This window comes from Thamnophis sirtalis, unplaced genomic scaffold (assembly GCF_051295495.1).
Source record: "Thamnophis sirtalis isolate CommonGarterSnake01/CBP01778 unplaced genomic scaffold, rThaSir2_p1.2 scaffold_1, whole genome shotgun sequence".
Lineage (NCBI taxonomy): Eukaryota > Metazoa > Chordata > Lepidosauria > Squamata > Natricidae > Thamnophis > Thamnophis sirtalis.
The window spans coordinates 118,477,967-118,496,522 of NW_028261381.1; the positions used below are offsets into that span (position 1 = coordinate 118,477,967).

Consider the following 18,556-nt stretch of genomic DNA (forward strand, 5'->3'; position numbering starts at 1 on the left):
ACTTTAGAATACATTTCTGTGGTGCGATGGACATATTTTGGCAAAAAGCCAAGCTTAAAATAATGTTTTGAGTAGATTTTGTTCAAGGGAGTAGTTGTTTGTTTTCCATTGGAAGTAAGAACAGCATTACTGAGGTAAAGAGATGCACAAAACGATAAAGCTGTCCTTAATTTATTCTCTGTGTGCAATGAATTTAACTATAACTTTAGTGGTGGCAATTCTTTTGCCACAAATTAATGCCTGCCTGACAACATTAATTGGGTGGTGGAATTAGTTCTATTCTGGCATATTTCTCAATAACATTCTTAACTACAGGTAACCATCTATGGAGCCTGCCCATTATGGTCCTAAGTCATGATGCTTATAAAATGAGTCATTCATGTGAATGACCCAATTCAGTAACTTTTTTGGCAGTCATTAAAGCAAACCAATTGTTCACTATGGGATGGTTTTACTAAAAACTGAAAGTGTTAATTTTTGGCAAAAATGTAAAATTGCTATCATATGACCATGGGAAACTGTAAATTGCCATAAATGCAAGCCATTGGAACTTTAGAAGTGAATTGTTAAATAGCCCAATAGAAATCTGTTGTAATTTTGAATGATTGCTAAGCCACCAGTCATGAGTCCAGGGATAACCGTATAGTTGAAAACAATTTATCCTGCCTCTTTAGGAAAGTTTGAACTTAATGTCAAATTCCTGCTTAAAAACAAGGTGGTGATCTTTTGTTATCCACTCTCTTGCCATAGAATAGAAAGCTGCTATGGCCATCTTCAAAGAGTCACATTAATATGTACAGGAAAAATAACATTCCAGTGTGAAGGGTCTGAAAGATCATGATATAAAGAAATATACGTCTGTACTTGAAAAAATGTTGACATCTTGTAAGAAAAGCTTGGGAGGAAAGGCTTATCAAGGATGGAAAATAAAAATACAAACTCTAGTCACTGTCAGTGACTTCATGGATATTTCTATAAAGATTTCTTGGCAACAAAAGGAAGTATTTTACTCTTGCTGTCATTCTTTAAAAATAAAAACATTTTGGTGTCATATTCCTAGTTGAGCTCCCATTCAGGTCTGACTAACTAAATCTGTCAAATTAGTTTTTTGACATCAGAAAATACCAGTAAAGGGCCACGTATTTTTGCAGTATATTTTGCCAGATGAAGCAGCCAGACTGACAATTGAGGAAACCCATTATATGCAGTTACCCCGGTCCTAAGATTGCTGTACTAGCTACCATGAGGGTCGTAGGCCCATTGCAACATTATGGTGGCTCTGAGATACTGTATGTATGAGTTTATTTCATACACACATAATAAATCAAAGATTAATTTGTTCATCTAGATTCCACAGGATTCTTTGTGGTTGATCTACCATCTGTATCTTTCACTTTTCATTTTTCACAATTAGTCTTAAACAAGTGTGAGTTTAAGAGATAGTTACAACTTTTAACATTTGATATACTGCTTCTTATACAAGCGCTCTAATCAAATAAACTATAGACCATGTGAAATAAACCACAATACAGCAGGTAAAACTTTTATCCCATCTGTCTTTAATTATTAAATGATGCCTTTCCTGGACTCCGTAGAAACTATAGTCTTCTAATTCTAGCTATGTTACTGTTTGAATATTAAAGCTCACCCACATTAGTTCCTCAGTCTTTAAGGACAGCTTTGAAGGGAATATAAGACCTATAATTGGAAGAAGGGATGAGCAAAAAACATCCTTTTGGACTGTGATGTACACTCTCCAATCTCACCCACAGAAAATCACTTCCTGAGAACTCAGAGCTTTATGACAGAAAACAATACACAGGATATGTTACACAGGATAGGCTATAGGCATCTACAGGGGGACAAAGAGAGGTTAGTGACATCACATGACATCAACAAATTGTAGCTCCTGTGTGACAGCTGCTTTGGTCATGCCCAGTGTAATTGAGGTGGTATATATATAATGTTAAACAAAACAAAATATAAAAAATGAAGAATACTGGATGCTTTGGAGGAAGCAAAGTTTAAGGAATACCACAGATTGTGTCATATATTTTTCAAAATTCAGTTTAAAAAAAGGTGGTTCTGGTGTTTAATAATTAATATGCTTTGTGGTATTCAATGTGTATTATATTTAGTATGGATGACATATATTTCCCCTTTGAATAAAACAGGAAGTAGTATTTTATTTCTTGATTACTTCAACAATACTTAAAGATACTTTGAAAGATTTCTATTAGTGAATTCTCCATCAAAATACTGTTGCCCGTGCTACACAAATAATATGAGAATTTTGGTGGCTCATTATGTTGCATTTGTCAAATCCCATTTGATTTTGCTGCCGTTCTTAATCTCCATTTCTGCCTCTTCAAAAGCCAAGTCTCCCTATAGCAAAAAAAATTATAATTTTTTTGCTTTCTTATGGGTCCTTCTTACATTTCTTCTTGTTTTTTCTTTCCCCTCTGGGGACAGGCTTCCTGATACCTGTGTCTTCCAGTGACTTGGGAATTCTCCTGCACTCTAAGCGTTTTCTTTCTTACCAAGGCTAGAAGGAAAGGGCACTTATTAAGTAAAGTTCTAGGTACCTGAAGCAGTCCCTCTCATTGTTGTACACACCACAGACTTTCTCTGAAATCAATATAGCTGGAGGCTTTTTGTTCTTGGTTAATGAGAATTTCATTTGTCATTAATGTACATTTGAAGAGACAGAATTTGCCCTTGTCCTTACTTTTCATCCTGTCTTAGGAAAGGGGGATAGAGAGAAAGTTCAGGATTTGAGAATTTATTCCTTCGTGGCAGGAATAAATAATATCAGATTAAAATGAGTTAAGCATTAATACACATAGTCCTCAAATTATGACCACAGTTGAGCCCAACATTGCTGTTGCTAAGTGAATTTTGTTAGGTGAATTTCACATTTGTCAAGTGAATGTTGTCCCATTTTATGACCATTTTTGCTGCAGTTGTTAAATTAGTAACACTGATTAAGTGAATCTGGCTTTCCCATTGATTTTGCTTGTCAGATGGATGCAAAAGAGGATCGCATGACCCTGGGACATAGCAATTGCCATAAATATGGATCAATTGCCCATATTGATCATGTAATGCTGGCAAAGCTGCAAAGGTCTTAACTGTGAAAAATGGTCATAAGTCACTTTTTTTTTCAGAGCTGTTGTAACTTGAATGATCACTAAACAAACTGTTGTAAGTTGAGGACTATCTGTTCTTTATTTCATGACATGTAAAATGAATACTTCCTTTCTTCCATTGTGGACAAAAAGGCGTTTATTGCTGAATATTAACTCTGTACTTTTGAAACTTACAATAATCAACATATGTTGCATTCAGATTATGTTCAGTTGTCATTTCATTTTTCTTCCTCTAAGTGCTGCAGATTTCAGTGCCTTAAATCACCCTTCAATTTTTTTTAAATACAATATCAAATGTACCTTTGTGTATTTGTTATGGTTAATGACTTTCATCAATAGTACTTATCAGTTTAAGCATCTGTAGATTTTCTGCCTTCATATCATGAAATAAAAATCTTTTATGACACTGTTAAGTTATAATTGCTTTGATTTTTTTAAAAACAGAATGAATATCACATCTTAAAATGAAGTGGTCATAGATTTATATAGACTGTGGAGCCTAGAATATTATAGGACCATGATGGTGAACCTATAGCATGCATGTCAGAGGTGACATGCATCGCCCTCTCTGTGGGTACTCTGATGCCCTAGTTCAGCTCTGCCACACATGTGCACATGCCTCCTGGTGGCCAGCTGGTCTTCGGGTCTCTGCTGCGCATATGTGGAGGGTGGGGGGACTTGAGGCAGAGTGCATGATGGGGGCCTCATGTGCATTGCATTTTGAGGGTTCAGGTGCATACGCGTGCATTCGCGTGCTTGTATGAATGCTTTAGGCAATCGGTCCAGAAAAGGTTATCCATCACTGTTATAGGACATGCCATATAATACATAGAGTATCTTTTAAGAGTGAGATAAATTAGCATTTATGTGATGTGAACCATGTGGAAGTGTGCATCATAATGGGCCAAAATCCCAGGAATAGAAGCATCGATTAACATGCCTGATGTAAAAACAACAGGGCTAATCACAGGTGAGAGGCGGGTGGATGGGCCTATCACTCGTGCAGTGGCCAAATTGATTAACATTGTATAAAGGCAGGTATCCCTTTAATGGCTTTTACACTCTGACGATCTTAGTAGTTGCTAACCAAAGCTCAGTGAGCAATATATTTTAAACATTCTGGAGATCCTTAAGTCGGTTATATGTCATATATATAATATGTGTGTGTATGTATGTGTGTATGTGTATACACACACACACACACAACACACAACACACACACACACAAAGACAAATACACTATAAACTACCTGAGTGAAATTAAAGGGATCTCTTGTTAATGGCTGCTGATTTACGTACTGAAGAAATTTTTCTTATTCCTTTGCAGATTTATTTTAAATTTGTTTCTATATATTAATGTTTTGCAGGATAAAGAAGGGGTAGAAGCTGTTTCAGTAGGGGCCATTCTTTCAGATTATCAACGAGTCCGCGTGGAAAATGTGTAAGTAAACTAAAACATTCCTTACAGGGTTAGGGCAACATGTCATACATGGCCACAGAGCTATTGATTTCTGTGGTGTGGACTAGATGAGAAAAGTTATTGCTTTTATGTCAAATAAGATGGCATAGTAATAACGTTTCATTAAATATTTCATTAAATGTCTACATGGTGCTAAACATATAATTATCAAATCAAAAATACTGAACTCTTAAAAATGGGGAACCTATCTAGAAAGGGAAAATAAGCTATAAGTTTCTTATCTTTTATGGGCTTTTGTTTTCTAACAATATAGATTTCATGAACTGAAGCCCACCCTTGCCTGTTAAACCTTGCAGTAATTTATCTAAACATGTAAGAGTTGAAAAAAAGCTAATTCATTTTTATCTCCATAACTTTAAATAAGGGTATTTTGATAAAATAAATATGGAAATAATCCTTTTTTAATCTATTGTCACCTGTATTTACTTCATCTCCATTTGCTACATACTTTGCAACTGCCATTTGGATGGCTTGTAAATTCTGAAACCTACAATTGTCGTATTGCAAGAAAATTTCCTTCTTGTGGCTCCAAACTCTAAGTCAGTTTTGAGTGTTGTAATATAAAGTTCTGAGTTCAGTGGTACATGGTTTAAGAAGATCCATGTGAATAACATGATCTGTATTAATGAATTTTCTTGACAAAACCTGAGTTTTGAATTTATTTGGTTTTGCGATTATATTCCATTCCATGGACTGACGCTACACTTCTGGGTCACAATGATGAACTCATTTTTCAGCACCTATTATGAGGCAGTAAAAAAATCATTCTTGTATTATGACAAGAATTGTTCCAAATTTCAACTCTAGAAGCTTTCGTTTGTGCTGTCAGCTCGGGTGGAAGCCATCCTGCACAAAACTTCTGAAGAACTGTTCATAGAAATTTCTCTTTGAGTGATCTGTCAATTGTCATTAATCAGTTCATCAACCTTTCTCATGTGTTCTTGTTATCCTTTTTGATCAGTTCTTCTTGGTTCATTGTTAATTTTTTGGCCCAGCAATGAGCAATCTTCATGTCACCATAGTCATCACCATAAGCATCCTGCATTCAGCAATGAGTTTCAATTGAAGATGCACCTTGGGTAATCAAAGCTTCAAACATTGTACATTGCTTAAAGCACACTGATGGGTCTTCACCACAGGTTTCCACTTCCCAAACAAGTTACTTTTTTCACAGTAACTTTCCACCAATAGAACAAATGTTTAGGAATGCATCAGAGTGACAACTTTGATGTTTATATTAAACTTGTGTAAATAATGTTGCTAAAGTGGTCCCAAATGATACTTTCTTTTCTGAATGCATGTGAACTGCTTGAAAAATATGCATTTTTATTACTTGAAATCTTTTTTTACTTGAAAATAACATATGAAGCTTATTTTCTTACACTGTTATTTAAGATCGATCTAATTAGCAATTTTTGACATAGTACTGAAATGCTGCTATGTTTTTGTCTTGTTCATTTTATTTTAGACAGTTGAAACTAATTGTGTGACATTCTGACACTTCTTTAGTATTCCAGTTATAGCCATATAAAATATATAATGATATCACTCTTTTATCTGATTCATTGTACGGATGTCCTGGGTATGTGAAAAAAGCCTAATCTATGTCAACTTACAAGTTTGTAGAAAATGAAGGTGATAGAATATCATAGAATAATGTCTGGTTATTCAAGTGAACTACGGATGCTATACTTTATTATGAAAACTTAGTAGCTGAGGATGTGGCTAAACATTTTTTTAGAATGGTGGAAACTGATTTTTCTGCTTGCCTTAGAGAATTGTTACATATGCCTGTAACTTTAAGGACAACACACAATGTAGCAAATAAAGTTGATTAAAACAAAATCAATGGCCAGCCATTGACACTCCAAATTCCAGGTAGTTACCTTATTACATATTATCGAGGCAGCATTGCTTGAATTAATGAAATGTGTAATGAGCACTCCTAGCCAAGTAAACCTCTGGAGGTTCCTGTCAGTCAGAAAGCACATAACATTTGCCTAGAATCTTTACCTCTAGAAAAGAAACCCCAGAGGGCATTTGGCTAAATTCCCAAATAAATACATTTCTCCTCACTCCGCTGAGGTTAGGTAGCAAGGAAGGAGCTTGCCAGAGGCTTTTTTTTTCTTTGTCAATCTAGTGAAATATGGGGCTGCAGGGAAGAGAAAGGATGAAGTCTATCTTTTAAAGAAGGAAAGAATTACATCCAGATTTCTAGATGCAGAAGCATCTGGTTGAATGTGTCATTTCATTCTAAAGTGCATCTGTTCATAGCTTTGTCTGACTCCTTTCATTGTGATTTACCTCTGAAACTCACATTTGTTTTGCCTGAGTGTTCCTTTCTTTCTGATTACTTTTTCAATTAGCATTGCCACTCTCACATTGCATTCATGTTGCTGCTGCTCCCACCCCACCCACTTTCTCATCATCCCCTTTTCTTTTTCTCTCTTTTTTTTTTTGCTGTTTTCAATTTTTTAAAGCTATCATTTTAATCAGGTTCTTTTTGCGCCAAGATACCACTGGTAAAATAACTCAAAATACTCTTGGCTTCTCCAAATTGAATACTAATTGCTGGTATCTTACTTGGATTTTTTTTTATTTCTTTCAACATTGTCTCCTATTAATAATCTTCTGATGCCCCTGATTGAAGGGAGTGGGTTGGTGGAAATGGGGAAAAAAAGCCAGTGAAAATTGATTTAACCAAATACCTTAAAGTATTGATGAAGTGTGTTGTCACTGGAAAGTTATTATTTAAATGGGATTCTATAATGTCATTCCATTTGTAGATGCAAGAATAAATGCTTAATATCTACATGGTTGCCCTCTACATCTGCTATGCAAGTTGAGAGATACTCCAGCAACAGATTGGATAGGAGATGTGGAGCAGAAAAAATGCATTGCAATAGGAAATGTGTGGATTCAATGTTGCATTTATCTCTCTTTATGTACACCTATTGTAATTGTCTAAATTAAGCAAGGTTGCTTAGAGAGTTAAATGATCTGTGTTTACTTATAATGACACATCCATCTTTTCTTTCTGCGAACAGTTGTAAAAGGCTTGCTCTGCAGCCTTTAGCATACCTGTGGCGCCAGAATCAAGACACATTGCTGAGAGAAATTATATCCTTGAAAGTTCAAGCTATAATAATAAAAGTAGCAGCTATTGGTAAGAATTCAAACTATCTCTAGTAACTGTGGTGAATCTACTTTGTCAATAAGCAATCAATACCATAGCATAGCTACAGGAATGTATTAATCTGTTTTGTAATTAAAATGTACTCAAGGGCAGAAAATTGCATCAGGAGTAAGTGAAGTATGAAATATATCTATATGAGGAATGGAATTTCAGTTGCACAATGTTATGTCTAAACAATTAATGGATCTACTCAAATATTTTTAATACCAGCTAGTGAAAAAAGTAAAGAAAAATCATTTTGACTTTCTTCATTACATTTGCACAGAGTATGTTTTTCAAGAAAAATTCATTTCTAGAATAATCATTTCCATTATGCTGATAAGAGCACAAAATCTAGCAGAAATGCTAGAATTTGGACCACTATTACTTTAAATCATAGGTGCTTCTAATGAAAATAATTAAGTAAAAACTATACTAACATCAATCAATAAATGACTTTGCATGATCAAAGTATTTTCCTGTTGTAAAGATAGTCAGTTCCTAAATTATAAAGAAAATATATTTATTACTATCCTGGTTTGTCCTTTCTGTATTCAGGCTATTCTGTTCTATCCAGATTTGGTTGCATTACTTTGTTACTTTCTTTATGTATATGGCTCCATTGCAGCATTCAGCAAGGTTAATTTACCACTCAGGAAATTACTCAAGAACAGTTGAGTTTTGCAGTTTAAAGAATAATTGTACATAGGAGAAAATTTCAGTGGAGTCCAGAATCACCACAATGACTTTCATTGACAAAATTGTGATTTTTCACATGGAACTGACCTATTGTATAAAATATTTTGGTCACTGAGATCAGTCCAAGGAGAGTATTAATAAATTCAGGCTTACTGAATGGTATGTGATTTTCTAACTACACAAACTGATGAGAAATAGATTAACAGGCAATACATCACTTCAGAATTACAGTTCTCTCTATAGTATTTCACACAAAGTTATTGGATGAGATCTTCGATGTAAAATTTGATAAAAATAAGGTTTTTCTTTTGGGGTCAGTAGGAGTTTGTGGCCCATTAGACCAAAGAATGGCCAATCTAATAGGAAAGAATCTGTTCTACATGACTGACTAAATATAAATTTGTGATAAAGTGCACAGTATAATTTTGGTGTGAATTAAATCATATAGTCAACTATGAGGTGAACTGTTTTTATAAGAATTTACCTTGTTTAAAATAGGAATTCATTTATTGAGCGTATCAATGGTAGGAGAAATAATTCTTCAGAATCATTTTGCTTTTATATCATTTCTGATAAGAACAGTAAAATAAGACCTTCCCAACTTTATTTAGTGCTTTCCTAACATTTAAACTAAGTAGATTTTTTTTTTTTAAAAAAAAAACTGTCTTTAATCACAAATTACAAGTTAATTCATTTGGCAGGACTTGGTATCTTGTTAAAAAATGTCAGTTTCTGCAGCAAATTCTAGCTTTTTATTTAAGAATAAATCTATTATCTGTGAAGAAAGCAAGAACCTGGCATTAATAAACAGAAAACATTTTATTTTAAGATATCTTGGAATAGAGTCATTATACAACTAAGTATATAGTTGCAAAATTTAACCAGGTTATGGTTGGTTAGTTCAGTGGTCTCCACCCTTTGCAGCTTGGTGGCCCGGCTGGAGGGGGAAGAGGGGAACTGGGCCATGTGAGTGCAGGCTGGCACACACACATGCAACCCTATCTGAAGTGGAGAGTTGGCGTGCACGTGTGCAAGTATCCACTTCTCATCAAGTTGATTTGTGCATGCATGCACGAACTCCAGCCAGCCACTCATGTGGTCCAATTCCAAATAGGCCACAACCTGGTAGTGGGTCGTGTCCTAGGGATTGGGGACTTGTGGCTTAGTTAATGGGAGTCCTCAGTTGGTAGCTACCTAGTGATCAGGTATTCTTATGTTCCATAAGTAGCTATGAAAGTAGTAACTTATGTGGAAGATCAAGTACATATTTTGTGATGCTTCTGAATCTCCTTTTGAGACTTACAGCCTACATTTATACAGCTTTTGCTGCCTAAACAGTGTTTTATGCACCGTGTTCTATGTTCAAGTGTAATATGGCCTTGGAAGATGAGCTGAAAACCTCAAGTAAAGGACAAAGTTGGTATATGCCCAACTAGGTAGGATCACATAATATCAGGCCCAAGAGACTCTTTTGCCTCTTGGCTTCGATGCCTAACTTTTACATATTTTTCCAAAATTAGGAATTTAGCTATGACTATTTTTGGAAATATTCTAGGAAAGTGCAGCTAGTTCCGAATTGGTGATCCTTTGCTGTGAAGGTAAAACATGTTTATTTGCCTGGCAAATTTTAAAAAGTTAAATTATGCTGCTGCATAATTATTTTGTTGTTTCTATAATATTTAGTATTTTACTAATTGTAAACACTGGCCCACCTGGGGAAGAAGTCTTTAAAAATATTTTAAAATTAATTATTTTTTCTCTTTCAAACTGTGGTCAATGAGGGTTCTTCATATAGGCTTGGCTATTAATGTCTCTAGAATGTCCTTATGTTTAAGCCCAAATTCTAAAAAATGCAAATTGTCACTATATATACAATCCAAAACCCTTTCTTTTTCTTCTTCTTTTTTTAAAGGGCCCTCCCTTTAGAGAGAAATAGGCAGATTCTGAGTGACGGAAGAAATGACTGCAGGGGCTATTTTGCCGGTGACCTGTGTCATCCCTTAAGTAAGATAAACTTGTCTTTGTATCTCCCTAGGTTGGAACAAGTTTGAATGTGCTTACTGATACACAAAGAACCTTCTGTGGCATTTTTTCTTCAGCGCACAAATACCATAAATAGTTGTAGATAGCAATTAGATAGAAAACGACTGCCTCTTTTTCTTCTTTTTTGGCTACAGGTAGAAAGAAAGATCTTATCAGACTAAATTTCTCACCTGCCTAGGGCAGCAATAATTAGACATAAGCAAATTTAATGGAGCTTCTCTGCTCCGGAGGGCATACCATAGTGCTTTAATAACAGTGTGCTTTATTAAAGAAGGTTTAAAGAATGATGGCTGTTTAACATATCGAATGGCAGAGAAGTTAAGGTATGGGTTACCATTTTACTTTTAGATGAATAATCAAAGCTGCTTTTAAACTAAATTGCAGTAAATGTGTTTGGAATAACCCATTTAAAAGGCTGAGTAGTAATGCACATTAGATGGCGTGTTGCGCTGATGTGAAAGAAATCAGTGAATATGTAACTTGATCCTGACATTTATCAACCCTGGCGTGCTCCTATAGTTATGTTTTCCATTAGTTTAATGGCATTGGTAGAAAGGTGTAAGATTGTAGGCAACATATAATTATACAAGTAAATACACATTAATTTCAGAATACTCTTTTCAGTTGGCACTTATAAATTAAGATCGCTGGCTGATGACTTTCTGATGGGGGCAGTGGGTTTTCCCCCCTTACTTTTCAATCAGAAATCCTGCTGCAACCTCTTCTTCTTCATAATAGTACAGAAGTCCAGTTCATTAAAGGATTCAGGGAACTGCTGTTTCTATAAGGAGTCTGATCTACAGTGAATAGGTTTTGTCTCTTTTTAAAAGGTAAAGGTTCCCCTCACACATATTTGCTAGTTATTCCCGACTCTAGGGGGCAGTGCTCATCTCCATTTCAAAGCCAGCGCTGTCCAAAGATGTCTCTGTGGTCATGTGGCCAGAATGACTAAATGCCAAAGGCACACCATTTATTTTTTTTAAAAAGGTAATGAAACAATGATTGTGCTTGGTCTATCAACCAGTTTTGTGTGGACAGTAAATTTTAAAACTTCTCCTGTGCACTGCTTGGAGACTCCATGCGTAAGTTATAATGTCTGTCTATTAGCCCTGAGACTGAGTTGAATTTGTTTGGACATGCCTCCTTGGCTTGACTGATCCAGTTCTTAACTCAGTCTAAGCCCAAGGAGACATATCTTTGCTCCATCTCAGAGTTCATAGACAGAGTTATTAAATCAAACCTTCATTTGGAGTCCTCAATCAGTCCAAGTGTTTCTACAGCTTCAAAGCTTATCGACTGTGGTTGTAACATCAGCAGTCGCCAGGCAGCTGGCAACTGTCACACGGTGAGGCCTGGTCAGCAGACCTCCCTACTCCAGTCAGAGCTGTGGACTTCAAATTGCTCCCAGCCAAGCTGCTCCTTTGCTGGAGGCGCGTGACAATTGTTATTTCTTATTGCAAGAGCTTAGCCACTGAGCCAACATGCCCTGTGTTCTATCAGTAGCTCCCAAAATTAAGATGAACTGGCAGATTGTTAACAATATAGTAAAAAAAAACACCAATCTATTAGAAGAGGCAGCACCTTAAACCAAAGGGGAAAATTGGTTAAAATTAAGAAAATATGACTTTCTGTAAAGAAGTGTTGAGTGGCATCTCAGTGGTCTCTGTTCTAGGCCCTGTGCTATTCAACATATTTGTAAATGATTTGGATGATAGGTTAGAAAATATGATTATCAGATTTACAGACCACAGTCAAATAAGTTATAACAAACATTTTATTGGAGAGTATCAAGATCAAGCAGGAGCTTTACAAGGTGAGACATTGGCCAGAGAGCAGCAAAAGATGTTTCAGCAGAGACAGTTGCAAAATCCTACATTTGCATAGGATTCTGTTTGTTCCCAATGATTAAAAAGTTATGTAGGAGAAAAAAATAAAGCCATTCGTATAGGATGGGGAGAACTGTACAGACAGCAATACATGTGAACATTTGTAGTCCTAGACTGGAAATTAGGAGAAATTTTCTGACAGTGTGAGCAATCTGCCAATTGAAAAGCTTGCCTTCAGAAGTTGTGGGAGTTTCATCACTGGAAGTGTTCAAGAAGAGATTTGACTGCCATCTATCAGAAATCGTGCAGGGTAATAATGGGATTCAAAAATTTTTACTACCGATTCTGTGGGCGTGGCTTTTTGGGTGTGGCGTGGCTTTGTGGGCATGGCTTTGTGGACATGGCAGGGGAAGAATCCTACAAAATCCCCTTTCCCTCCCCACTCCTGGAGGAAGGTTACTGCAAAATCCCTATTTCCCTCCCTCCACCCCACTAACCTGCTTTCCAGCTTCGTTCTCCTGTTCAGGACAACAAGATAGGCAGTGGGGGCAGAGCCAGCCTATTTGCCAGTTCTCCAAACTATTCAAAATTTCCGTTACCGGTTCTCCAAACCCTGTCAGGACTGGCTGAATACCACTTCTGGTGTAGGGTCTGCTTGGGCGGGAGGTTGGAATAGATGACCTACAAGATCCCTTCCAACTCTGTTGATCTGTAAAACCTCCAAGGTCCCTTCCAGATCTACTCTGAGTTTAAAATTGTACACTGTATCAATTATGAATGAATTCTTTGTTCCTCTTTATTCTGCATTGATTGGACTGTGCTTAGAATATTGCATCCAGTTCTGGGCCTCACATTCGAAGAAGGATATGGACAGAACCAAGTGGATCAAGATAGTTGTTTTCATATATCCAAAGGCTTGCCATTCAATGTAAAAGACAGAAATTTTCAGAATTGTTTAAAGGATAGGATATGGACCAATATGTTTCAGTTATATGGAAATAGATGTAATCTGTATATCTGGGGAAAAAATCTTTACAATAAAAGCTTTTCAACAAAAGAACAGTCTGCCACAGGAGAATAGATTTTCTTTTGCTGGAGATGTGACCATCTGTTAGGTGTGCTGTAGTAGGGGATTCCTGCACAAAAGGGAGTCCCAAAGCATCTTCCATTTAAGCAGACAGTAAGATCTCAGCTGATCTGTGATCCTCAAAAGAACAAGAATTTTTAAAAAGTCTTTTATTTGTGGCGCCTTGAGAAACAGAACTGGAGATAAAAGAGTGTGACTGTTATCATTACTTGATAATGCTTGTGTGTTTGTACCTGAAAACTAACTGACACATATTAATAACAAGTCAGTGCTTTGAAGTGATGCTCAAAGAAAAAGTGCAAGTATTGGGGGAGAGACTAGAGACACCTTAATTCACGAAAGAGGAAGGAAGTGAATTAGTTCAACGAAAGGGCTGACAGAGGAAGTGAATCAGAAAAAAACAATCTAAGGAGGAGAATTAGTCAAACAGCTAGACCGGTGGGTGGCAGTGACAAGAAGAACAAGAATCATGAAAGATATTCTACAATGCTGGAACTTAGAATGAGTGTTTCTTCATAGAAAAAAGATACTCTGAACCTTAGAAAAAGTGATACTGTTGATCAGGAGGCAGGAACATAGTTATTTGAAGAATAGAAGGAATGCAGCCAAAAAGAAAAAAAAAAGAATTGTGGTAATTAGTGACTGATTATGAGGCACAGAAAAACAAACATGCTGAATGGAGCCATTGTCTCATGAAGTGTGCTGCTTCCTTGAAGTATGGATTAGGATGTGAAAAGACATCTTCCAAGATACAGTAACTCCACTGAAAATTATTTATTTATGCTCAAATGACTGCTCATCCATGTAGGCATCAGTGATACCACCAAGAAAATTATAGCTATACCAGCAATGATACTCAAGAATGTGGTTGGTAGTCTCATCTATCTTTTGAGTCTGTGAGAAAGGACTAAAATATATATATAATATATAGGTGCATTGTGACAAAAGCATATATTTGATTTCTGGAAAAATGTTACCTGGATTATATGTATGTATGATTTCCTACACATCTATTCAGATACTGAAGTATGATTACCTCAAATCTTCCTCCATGATAATTTATTTTTCCTCTGAGAAGTAATCAGAAACAACAGTCTTTCATTTCTGCATGAATAACATAGTAGCCCAGTTTTAATTCAAACACTTGGCCTAAGAAGATCCTGATAGTTTACCAAATTGTTTTACTCTTTTAAATGGCAAGTATCTTCAATTTAAGTGATTTTCAGATGTTTCTTTCCTCTTGCATCCTCTAAGGATATTCTCTGCAGCCTGAAATATCACGACTTTTTGATGCCTTCTGTCACAATCCTTCTATCTGTCATACCAGCTTATCATCCACCCACACAATTTTCCATGGTGTTTTCGCAACCTATCATTAGATAATTTTTAAAAAAAATCTCTGCTTTTTTGTTGTTCACCACCTACACAAGACCGAAATCTCCTAATGAATCTGATTTTTGCCCTTTATAGTGTAGAAATGAACAAGATGGTTCTTTTTCTAACTGCAGTTCCTCTTCAAAGTTATCTAATAGTTCAATTTGAGGCAATAATTTTTATAATAAACCTAAACTGAAAAATGAAACCAGGCCCGCAACATATGTATTTATTATTATTATCTATCATACAGGGAATTTGGTCAGGGAATAGTATTTGTCACTTAAAACAAGATTATCAAAACGGCCAACTGCAATTTTTCAAGATGCTAACGCAAAATGATGGGAAATTTCAATTCATTCCTCAGAATTATACATTATATATTCTCCCTAATCAGTCATAGGAAATGAAATAAGCATTGTACAGCTTACAGGTACTGGAAAAAATGGTTTGAGTGTGAAATACTTCAGTCACTTCTTGAACAAATTTTCCACCCATTACTCAGGTGAGCTGTTGCTTGTCATCTTCAATTACTGCAGTTGGACTCCGCATTCAGAAAGCAAATGCATACTTTTGTTGCCTCACTCTCTGAGCATAAAGATATCATCACAAGGTTGGAAAAATGTCCAGTGCCATTGGCTTTTGCTGACATGATTCAACCTCTGAGAATACTCTAAGAGAATATTGATAGATTGTTGTCTCTGCGTCTGTCTCTGCCCATTAGAATATTTTGCAGCTCTCATTGGAATAAAATACTGTAATAGTGAAAAGGAAATACTTGATATGAATACTTCTTGGGGAATTATAGTTGTGATTTTAGTTTGTAAGCTTTGGGTTCTTCAAATCTCCAAATACTGTATGTAGGATTGGAATCACCGTCCATAGCTTTATTTTCCTATAATGAATCCAATTTACATTTGATTCTAGCCATGGAATACATATATATAAGCTTTTCAGGACTTGTTTTCACAAAACAGCCATAGCACTGAGATTTCTAAAATACAAATTATGTTAGCGGTCCTGCTAAATTATAGGCACAGTGTTAAATTATAGGCACAGTTCAGCTTTGATTTGATCAATCTAAACTTGGGATGTGGTTTGCTTTTATTTAATTAAAGAGAAAAAGGAAATAAAAGAAAAACTTTATTGAGGAGAAATTTTGAATGAATACACAGATAAAGTTTTATACAAAAGTTTTAGTGAAGGATTACAATATCTCATAATCATCCCTACATAGGATGTATATGGAAGTGGCTTGTTCATAAGTTACAAGGTCTTTGGTCCATTGAATAACTGGGATACGGAGGCGTGGTGGCTTAGTGGCCTAATGATGCTAGAAATGGTCTTGGCTGCAGTGGTTTGAGTCTTAGCATTGGATGCCTTCCATTACTGCCCACTTAGCAGTTTGAAAGCATGTTCTATGCACCTCTGCTTCTGTCCGTCTGCCAGTTCAAAAGCATGTTTTATGCAAGTAGATAAATAGGTACCCCTTCAGTGGGAAGATGAGCCAGCGCTTCATGAGGATGGTTAGAATCCTGCCAATGTTGGAGAGGGATGGTGCAGCAGGAAAGCCACTCATCTTTTGCATATCCGGCTTGTGGTGCACTTGGGAAGTGCATGAGCATGAATCAAATAGGGCTAGTGTCTTAAGCAGTCAAACCTCTACTCTGCATCAACATTGTAGTCTCCTGGCTAATGTAACATCACAATAAGCTAAAAAAAAATAACTGAGACCATACCTTTATCTTAGAATATTGATGAACAACATTAGCAATATAGATGAACAATATTAGCCATTTCTATTGCCCAGTCATTAATTTCTATGCATTTGGTAGAATGTGAACGTCTGAAATATTAAATACTGTTGTAAAGTCAAGATAGTATATACAATTACTTCTTGCAAGGCACAGCAGTTTTGTGTATGTGTATGTATGTATATATATATATATGTATGTATGTATGTATGTATGTATGTATGTATGTATGTATGTATATATATATATATATATATATATATATATATATATATATATATATATATATATATATTATATATATATATATATATTATATATATATATGTGTGTGTGTGTGTGTGCTATATTTATGCTGCTAAATAAATAAAGGGAGACTAGTATAGATCTATTTCAAGCTATTTAGCTCTCATCAGCTAGCCATACCCAAGTTTAGGAATCGAACCTGTGCTCCATTGCCTCCCAGGCAGGGAGTTAACCATTTGAGCTACAGAGAACGACTCCTTATCAGCCAGCCAGGGTGGGAGGTATATACTTAAAGTCACAACCCCTGGTATGCCCAAGTATGGGAGGAAGGTCACACTTCCACTCTCTGTCATTAGGCTCGTCACAAGAGACCATCCAGACAGAAACCCAATATTTTTTACTGTTGCCTTTTTGTTACATGTAATAATTGTTTTTCACAAAAATGTGTTAAGTACCAAATTCGATGAGTTTCAAAGCAGTTGATTACTGAAGTATCTACTAACAGGTGTATGAACATACTAAAACATTTTTAGCAATGATGCTGTTAGAAGATAGCAATATATTCCAATTAAAATATTTATCAGGCTAGATTTTTACATTTTACTATATAAATAGGATCTTAGACTCATTATGCAACATGTACACGCACACATGAATTGTGCATTAAAATTCCAGAGCACAGAAGTTGTGAAGTTAGTCCAGTTCATTTTATTTGATGTTATTAAAAGCCTCTCAAGATGCTTTTCCTATCATTTGTTAGAGTATTCTCCAAGAAATAAAGCGTTGGTTGCTTTCTTGACAGTAGATATTAATTGACTGATATAATTCAGTCAGAGAGTTGAAAAATGCACTAAAAATAATGGGGCATAACATGCTAGGGTTAACATTTATTCATAGATGATGCAATTAAATAAAATAGGCATTAACTTCAAGGTCAGCCACTAAAGTAATAAAACTGAATATTTTAATTGAATCATAATTGCTTCCTCTAGATACATGCAAGTCAAGTAAAATAGATGTCAGCACAGCAAATTATGATTCTTCCTCCTAATTAATTTCTTAATTCTGCATGGAGTTTTCTATAGCTTGGGCTTGTTGTAGGTTTATCCACCCATCCAGGTTTTTTTCCCTTGTCCCTGGTGATTTCACATTCGGAAAATGCAATGTGATCTTGGTATTAAGATCCTGATTAAGAGAATGCTTGTCAGTATATTTTATCAAATCATCAATAATCATTCATAGATCCCTTTGGAAACACATGTTTAGAACAGTTGGGCAGAGAGAACAAAATTAAACTTTATGCTTGAATAATTATCATTTAAAGGACACAATATCCAATAGCAGTTCTGTGTGTTGTTTGTAGACTTTGGTCTGCAAATAATATCATCTACCAACAAATATGCTTTAGAAGACAATGGTAAAAATACATCATGCTTTTTAATCTAAAATTAATACCACAGCAGGGGAAAAAATGAAAGGATATCCTTGAAGTATATCAAAGAACCAGAAAAGATATAGGACGGTGGAACAGACTGTTGCTAAGTACCAAAAGTGGGAACAAAAACAAAAGGAAGTTTTGATTCCATATACTACTAATAAATGCTCCAAAAATATTTGGCTTTTTGCCATTAGAAGAAATAAACACTGAGTAAAGAAACATATGCTTTGGAATATTCATTGTAGAAGAGGTGGGCAAATGCTTCCACTTTGTGTGAAAGTCAAG

At 35.6% G+C, this 18,556-nt stretch overlaps 1 protein-coding gene across 1 annotated transcript in view; it reads left to right on the forward strand.

Moving 5' to 3' along the window:
• The window catches only part of DPH6 (diphthamine biosynthesis 6), a 218,798-nt gene that overhangs the window by 39,389 nt on the left and 160,853 nt on the right, over positions 1 to 18,556 (forward strand). Inside the window, exons 4-5 of the mRNA XM_087723172.1 lie at positions 4,517 to 4,590; positions 7,677 to 7,795. Of these exons, the coding sequence (XP_087579298.1) occupies positions 4,517 to 4,590; positions 7,677 to 7,795 (193 nt within the window). The remainder of the gene's footprint in view (positions 1 to 4,516; positions 4,591 to 7,676; positions 7,796 to 18,556) is intronic.